The following is an 8,460-nucleotide window of genomic DNA, read 5'->3' on the forward strand; positions in this document are numbered from 1 at the left end:
GCCTCCCGCAGATAAGTACGGAGCTCATTGTACCGATCCATAAGACTCTACTAGACACGCTCTTGTATTTGACCGGGTAACCTAGGGCTCTGATACAAACTTCTCACGACCCATTTTACTAGGACGCGCGGGCACCTACCATTCCCACCGCAATAGGCGAACCTTTATCCTATTATAACCAATTTAAGTGAAGGCGGAAGAATTAAATATAGAATAAGTCTCAAATCATCCATATAAGATAAAGTGCGGAAATACTAAATACAACCCCATAGATCTGGTCTAATTCATGCAACAGTACTAACTAAATTGTCACGACCCAACCCGCCATGACTGGCACCCAACTAAATCCTAGCGGGCGAACCAACACACAAGATCTCTATTCATTAAAGTCTGATTTTAGATTAAACAAGTCAAACGATTATACTCATTCACGCATCGAATAAACTGGTTAAGTCATGCCATAAAATACTAAAACAAGTGCGGAAGTCTCACTATTCCAAATTCCCCAAAATCCGAAAGTCATCGTACAGGACTCTAAGCCAAAACACATCTAAGAACTGAAATCTATCTAATAAATATCCATAATGTCTAGGAAAAAAAAAGACATCATAAGTAGAAGATCCTCGGGCGACCTGGCATGAGAAGAAGCTCACCCCAAAATTTATCAGCAAATCTTCTCCACGCTAGATGTGAGGACGAGTAGCGGTCTCTATATCAAAATCTGCACTCAAAGAATGCAGCAAGGTAGTATCAGTACAAACACTATGTACCGGTAAGCATCATAGGCCGACTAAGATTAGTATCATGCATATCATATGAAATCAATAAAATAAACAAGCCAGTCAATCATACACGAATATCAATGCATCACAACAAGTCAATCACAGACAAATAATACAAATCACCGAATTGCCAAGAATCATAAACACGTTAACTACCACTGAGATAAAAGTACACTATGCCCCCACTCACTGTACACACATACTATCTGATGTCATAGCTTAGTAGTCATGACCTGCAGGGGACCCATGGTGTCCATGTATCACTAGTTTCGGAACACTCCTCGGACCCGAGCACAACCTCCGCTCCCGAATGAATCTCGGCCGCGGGATATAATGATAAACCTCTCATATTTAGAACTAACCTCGGACCAATAAGCGCATCATCTAGGCCACATATGTGCCTTGTCGTACCTTTCATAGAATAGTGTTTTTATCTTCCCAATATCCATATTCACCTCGTCATTTCATGTCACAATACCCTCGAGAAGACTACATTAACTTCTCATCACAATACAACCACTGCAGATTAAATCACACAGGAATAATGGCATGAAGCCTACACCACATTCAATCACAAACACATAGGAGCTTAACCACACAATATCATGTAATGAATACTAGACATGCTTTCTCCTAATGAAATCACAAACATACATTCAACTAAACAAAGTCTAACTAAAGTAAACCGTAACCTACCTCAAAGCAAAGCTGGAACAATGCAAGTCACTCTGCTACAGCCTTTACTTTCCTCAAAGCCTCAGAACGCTCAAAGTATAGAAATAGGGGACCCAATGAGTTATAATACTCAATCACAAGTTCCAACGCAAGAATACCCATCCCTTACCCTATTCTAAGGGTTGGATGATTTTCTAGGTGATAAACAACCTATTTTTACCCTTAGTAATCATTAATCATCAATTTATAACAACATTCTATCAATATTCCCTTACAAGCAGTTTTCCATGGCAAAGACACCATTTTTATAGAACTCGAGGTCTCCAATCACTTAGTTTATGTCTCTAAATGTTCAATTTATGATCAAGAACAACTAACCAATGCATTTAGATGATAACTAAGCGATAATAATCATAACCTAACAAGTTTTGAAGTTTCATTAATATTCTAGGGTTTTCTAATTCAATTTCACCATTAAAGACCCATGAGGATGATTATAATCATGAAGGGGAAAAGAATGATAGAATGGAAGCAATGGAACTTACGACAAAAGATTGTCTTGCCCTAGCTTGGAAATTCTCTCTAAATGTTTGTTGGGAAGTGTGTTGGGGTGTTATGAATGAGAAAATAAAACTAAGGCATTTAAAACCCGGCTATCGTTTTCAATAATAACCGCACACAGCCGGTCACTACGCGCGTCAGTTAGCCGGTCCCGCTATAGTGGTCAAGTGACCGCTATAGTGGTCCCCCACTCTATCGACTGACCTCTATGGCGGTCGGTTCACCGCTATAGCGGTACCGCCATAGCGGTCAACCTTCCGCCATAGCGGCCACCAAAGAAATGGTTGGCTGCTGTAAACGGTCGAGGCACCGCTACAACGGTACCACCGCAGCGGTAAACCCACCGCTGTAGCTGTCCATTTTGGGCAGTGAGGTCGTTTTCTGTCCAGTTTTTCCCCCCTATCACCCCACATTTCATCCAAGGCCTTAACACATAAAACGAAACATGCACACATACAAAAGGACGCCCTACGAATCCACCCGCAGCCTCGGAATTCCCAATGGAGTCCTAAATTTTCATCACGACCAGAAGGGTCGTTACACCAGATACCAATTAAGACACCGTTCGTCCCCAAACGGATAAGAATAAGAATCTAGGGAGGAGTTACCTGATTCGGCGAAAAGCTGAGGGTATTTACTACGCATATCCGCCTCTGTTTCCCAAGTGGCTTCTTCCACTGGTCGATTCTCCCACTTAACTTTTACAGAGGCTATTTCCTTGGACCTCAACTTGCGGACATCCCTGTCAAGGATAGCAGTGGGCTCTTCCTCATATGAAGGATTTTCATCTAACAACACTGAATCCCAACGAATAATAATATGGGAACCATCACCGTGGTACCTCTTCTATATCGACACATGGAGCACCGGATGAACGGCCGATAACCCCGGAGGTAAAGCCAACTTGTAAGCCACCTCCCCCACACGTTTGAGAATCTCAAACTGTTACACCTCGTATTTTTGTACATTCGAATATTCCGAGGTAATGGCGGAAAGTTAAGGACAAGGCTAGTTTCCGACTTTGTTTTTAAAGTGCAAGTCGCTAGTAGGTATTATTGAGGAGCGATAAGGGCAATTTGGAATAAGGAAAACTAGAGGCTAATAATTCCATGAAAGGGCACAAGTGTATACTATATATTTGTGGGCTAAATATGTATGCATGGGCCAAGGGATGACTAAGCCCAATTTAGTTAGTCATCTTTTCTACTTGGAAATTTCAAGAAGCTTGAAGAAACTTGGAGGGAAAGAAAAATCTAGAAAATTGAAAAAAAATTTGAGGGAAAATACATGCACATGACCGGCCATGTGCTTGGCCATGTGCATGGTCATGTGCTCCATATTATATATATAGAGGAGGTGATGACAAAAGGAGCCAATAATTCATTTTAGGTCTAGAGAATTCAAGAGAGTGAAAGAAAAAAAAACAAAAGAAGAGAGGAGTCAAGTTTCTGGTCAAGCAGCGATTTGGCCATGAGAGATTGATGAAGAAAAATTATTTCCTTCCATGTTTTCCACTCTTTGGAAGGTGCTAAACAACATGGGGTAGTTGTTGAATCAAGCAAACCCTTGATCTTGCCATTCACTACCATGGCCGAATGAAGAAGCGAGGTGGAACTAGGCAAGTTTTAATTCTCTTTTCATGTGTTATGCATGATTTATTGGTGTTGTAGTATGTAGAAATGAATGAAGAACATGAAAATATGGATGTGGAGATTGAACCGTGGAAGTGGGCATTTGGCCGTGTATGTTTGTTGTATGTTATGAGTGATGAGTTAATTGAATTTAGCATGTCCTTGTGTTGTTGTAATGCATAGAAGATGAATGAAACTCATGGAGTGTTGTATGTTGATGTTTAGCCGAATAGGGGGATGTTTGGTATGCAAGAGATGAACCAATGTCATTTAGTATTTTGCTTGTCGTGGTTGTGAATTTCATGCGTAAAATGAATATTTGATGTCTTATGTTGAAGTTGTGGTGTTGTGGGCTGATTTGGAGCTTAATATGATTTTAATACGCTTTCTTGAATTTATGGAAGTAATGTTGTTGATGTATGGAAGTGTGGATGTAGTTTATGAATTTGAAAGAAGGAATTAAGTTGTTATTGTTTTTGTTGAAATTGTAAAGTATTGGATGAAGTAGTATAATGATTGAATCGTTTGAAAGTTACATGACTCTGAATTGTTGGCATTGTTGTTGATATTGTGGCCGAGTTCCATTCTCGGGTTGTTGTTGAATCGGGGCCGAGTTAGAATCTCGGGGATGGCGCATTTACGGGGAAATGTCCGCCGAAATTTCGTAAGCAAGTGTCGACTCAAGGTTTAACCCCTAAAGGTTCTAATCACTATTTGGTATATGTGACCAATTTGTAGATTTTGGCGAAATCGGAAGTCGCATTTGGAGCGACGTACAAGGCGGAAAAGGTATGTAAGACTTTACCTTCTTTCTATGGCATGTCGTAGACGTAGTAGGCTTCGAACACGGGCCTCGGGGATAATTCCTTTCCTAGAAAACCAAGATTGAAATCCGTTACTATTCATTCAAGAGGAATTGAACTAGAAATTGTGTGAAATGCCGAAAAGCTTCCTAAACACCTAGAACTTGTACGAACCACACCCGACCATCCTAAAACCCTCATAAGTAATGACACGAAACGTATTATACGCAAATGGTGTATGCGCCCTCATTTGATTCGAGGTGGGCCCACTATTCCCGAATTCCCTCCTATTGTTCCATTAGGCTTATTTCCGTATAATAGTCAATGAAAGATTCTTGGTTATTATAACGATAGCTGTTCTAACTAAACCATTGATCCCAAGGCATGATTTTCCTTCCCGAAAGGTTACAAATGTTTTCCAAAATTTTCATTGTTCTCCAAAAACCAAGTTTTATAATATTGAAAGCCTTAAAGACTAAGACAACGATTATGGTCCTATGATGATAATGATGATGCTAGAGATAAGAAAAAGTATGATGATCGTTTTCCTAAGATTCCAAAGTGCACGAAATACCGTTTGTGACCCTATTCTACGTTGTTCATGATGTTGCTTTTCATTGATAGTCTCGCCTTAAAATACTCGTTCCTTCAAGGCGAGACAAAGCGATCCCGGTCAATCCATAATGTAATCGGAGGATACCGACCTTACGTCACTCCGTGTACACATGACTTTCCTCGGGGCTCCCACGCATGCCGTTTATATGATAATGTATATAATACCGATATTGATGATCGTATATGTATACATGGTGTGTGTGGGGAATGGGGAGGGCAACCGTGTCCACCGATTCACCGGCTTTATCATCCCGACGCGGATGCCCGACGCGGATATGGGAGAGCCGTACGCGCGTTCGTTTGTGTGATATATATATATATATATACTATGATATATTTGGGACACTGTTGGGGAGAGGGGTGGGAGAGCCGATGAATTCGGCGTCTATACTGCAAGCAAAAAGTACCGTTTTCTGAAAAATATATGTTTTCTATGTACAAAAACAAGAAACACCGTGTTCAGAAAAAGAAAAAGAAAAAGCTAGGCATGCATGGCCTCCGCCCTGAGTGGCACTCACATGTACAGGTTACTCCTTTATCCTATGATACTGTCTATGTTTCCATACGCTTATTGCTCTCGCACAAAAGTTACCGTTTTACGCGTGATATGTTCCATATGTGGCATGCATACGCCTTCCCATGATATATCTCGTATGCATGTGTATCTCTTTTACATGATATACTTACAAATCTTACTATGTTGTTACTCGTTCATGTCTTACATACTCGCACATTGCTCGTATCGACCCCTCTTCTTCGGGGGCCGCGTTCATGCCGCGCAGTACTCCTGCATGAATAGCAGCTGTACGTAAGATGCTTCGCCGAGGTTGGCAAGCTCCACTTGTTCTGGAGTGTCGCCGAGTCAGCGTACATGTGCCAGGATTTTCGAGTACAGATAGAGACTTTGCAGACAGAGTCATGGGTTTCGGAGTCGGCTTGTATTATGATACGAATTATATACAAGCATGTTTTATTTCATTTAAGAACAACGAAAGGATATTTCAATAAACTATTTATGCTTACTTGTCTTAGAGGTTTTGAAAAAAAAAATTGAGTACGTAGTAGGAGTCAGCGGGTTAGCTCGGCTCCGGTTACGGGGTCGGGTGCCCATCACACCCTGATCAAGATTGGGGTGTGACACAAACGGACTAATGAGCCTCGAGCTAAGCTTGCCGTTTTTCCCAAACCTCATCACACCCTTCATGGGTGAGACCTTCAATAGCACTTGCTCCTCTTCCTCGAACTCAAGATCTCGGACCTTGCTGTCCGCATACTCTTTCTGCCTATTCTGTGCTGCCAACGGCTTGGCTTGAATCACCTTTAACTTCTCTAAGGACTCTCTCAGAAGATCAGTGCCCCAAGGCCTCACCTCAAACGCATCGAACCACCCAATAGGAGACCTACACCTCCTCCCATACAACGCCTCAAACAGAGCCATATCAATACTCGAGTGATAGCTATTATTGTAGGCAAATTCGGCTAAGGGCAAGAACTGATCCCAATGCCCACCGAAATCTATCACGCACGCACGCAAAGATATCCTTCGTAACCTGAATATCCGCCGACCGCCCGCGTCCGAGGATAGAAGCGGCCAAGATCTAACTTCGTACCCAACTCCTTATGTAAACACTCCCAAAACCTGGATGTGAACGTGGTGCCCCTGTCGGATACGATGGAAATAGGAACCCTGTGGAGTCTAAGTACCTCCCGAATGTAAACCTTAGCCAACTTCTCTGCATCATAAGTTATCTTCACCGGAACGAAGTGGGCAGACTTAGTCAACCTATCAACAATAACCCAGATGGAGTGAAACTTCCCTAATGTCTTCCGAAGGCCCACTACAAAATCCATAACTATTCTTTCCCACTTCCATTCTAGAATGGGCATTCTCTGCAATGTACTCTCAGGTTTCTGATGCTCATACTTCACCTGTTGGCAATTTAAGCACTGCGCGACGAACTCCACAATATCCCGCTTCATCCTAGTCCACCAGTAATGTTGCCTCAAATCACGATACATCTTAGTGTCACCAGGGTGGATAGAATACCTCGAACTATGAGCCTCTATCAGAATAGTCTTAATCAAGTCGCCCACACGTGGCACACACACTCGTCCTTTGATTCGCAAAGACACCCTCCTCATCAATCACGGCCTCCTTAGCCTCACCACGCAACACCTTATCTCGTATTTTACATACCTTAGCATCTTCAAACTGCTTAGCCTTAATCTGCTTTAAAAATGATGACCGAGCCTCAACACAAGCCAACACCTTGCCTGTGTTAGAGATATCCAGCCTCATAAAACTGTTAGCCAGATTCTGCACCTCTCTAGACAACGGACGCTCAGAAGAAATTAAACGAGCCAGACTTCACATACTAGTCGACTTCCGGCTCAATGCATCAGCTACCACATCAGCCACCACATCAGCCTTACCAAGGTGATACAAAATGGTGATGTCATAGTCCTTTAGTAGTTCTATCCACCTCCGCTGTCTAGAGTTCAGATCTTTCTAAGTGAATACATGCTGCAAACTGTGATGGTCTGTGTACACCTCATAATGGACACCATACAAGTAATGCCTCCAGATTTTCAATGCAAACACCACCGCTGCCAACTCTAGATCATGAGTAGGTTAGTTCTTCTCCTGCACCTTCAACTGCCGAGAAGCATAAGCAATCACCTTCTTTTCCTGCATCAAAACAACACCCAAACCAGAACGTGAAGCATCACAATAAACAACAAAATTCTTGCCCTCAATGGGCAATGCCAGAATCGGTGCTGTAATCAACAATGTTTTGAGCTTTTGAAAGCTCTCCTCACACTCGTCGGACCACGAAACAGTACCTCCTTCTGAGTCAAACGGGTCATATGAGAAGCAATAGAAGCAAACCCTTTCACAAACTGACAATAGTAGCTAGCCAGACCCACAAAACTACGGATCTCGATCACTGATGTGGGTCTAGCCCATTCCTTGACTGCCTGAATTTTCTGAGGATCCACCATAATGCGCTCTTTCAAAATCACATACCCCAAGAAAGATACGGAAGACAACCAGAATTCACACTTGGAGATTTAGCATACAATTTCTTCTCCCGCAATACTCCAAGAGCAATCCTCAAATGTTTCTCATGCTCTTCCTTACTTCTAGAGTACACCAAGATATTATCAATGAACACTATGACGAATGAGTCTAAGTAGGGCTTGAACACACTGTTCATCAAATCCATCAATGCAGCTGGGGTATTTGTAAGCCCAAAAGACATAACCAAGAATTCATAGTGCCCAAACCTGGTCCGAAATGCAGTTTTAGGAACATCCTCTGCCCGAATCTTTAACTGATGGTACCGATCTCAAATCGATCTTAGAGAACACGAAGCTCCTCAGAATCGATCA

General features: G+C 42.2%; 1 protein-coding gene across 1 annotated transcript; it reads right to left on the reverse strand.

The window, feature by feature from the left end:
- Positions 1-1,276: 1,276 nt before the first annotated feature.
- LOC132061270 (uncharacterized) lies at positions 1,277-8,070 on the reverse strand. The gene is made up of 7 exons (XM_059454113.1): positions 7,958-8,070; positions 7,444-7,559; positions 7,265-7,341; positions 6,707-6,996; positions 6,241-6,467; positions 2,627-2,815; positions 1,277-1,338 (listed from the first exon to the last, which is right to left on the reverse strand). The coding sequence occupies exons 1-7, from the start codon at positions 8,068-8,070 to the stop codon at positions 1,277-1,279; spliced, it is 1,074 nt and encodes a 357-aa protein (XP_059310096.1).
- Positions 8,071-8,460: the final 390 nt, after the last annotated feature.

Source organism: Lycium ferocissimum, chromosome 6 (genome assembly GCF_029784015.1).
Source record: "Lycium ferocissimum isolate CSIRO_LF1 chromosome 6, AGI_CSIRO_Lferr_CH_V1, whole genome shotgun sequence".
NCBI lineage: Eukaryota > Viridiplantae > Streptophyta > Magnoliopsida > Solanales > Solanaceae > Lycium > Lycium ferocissimum.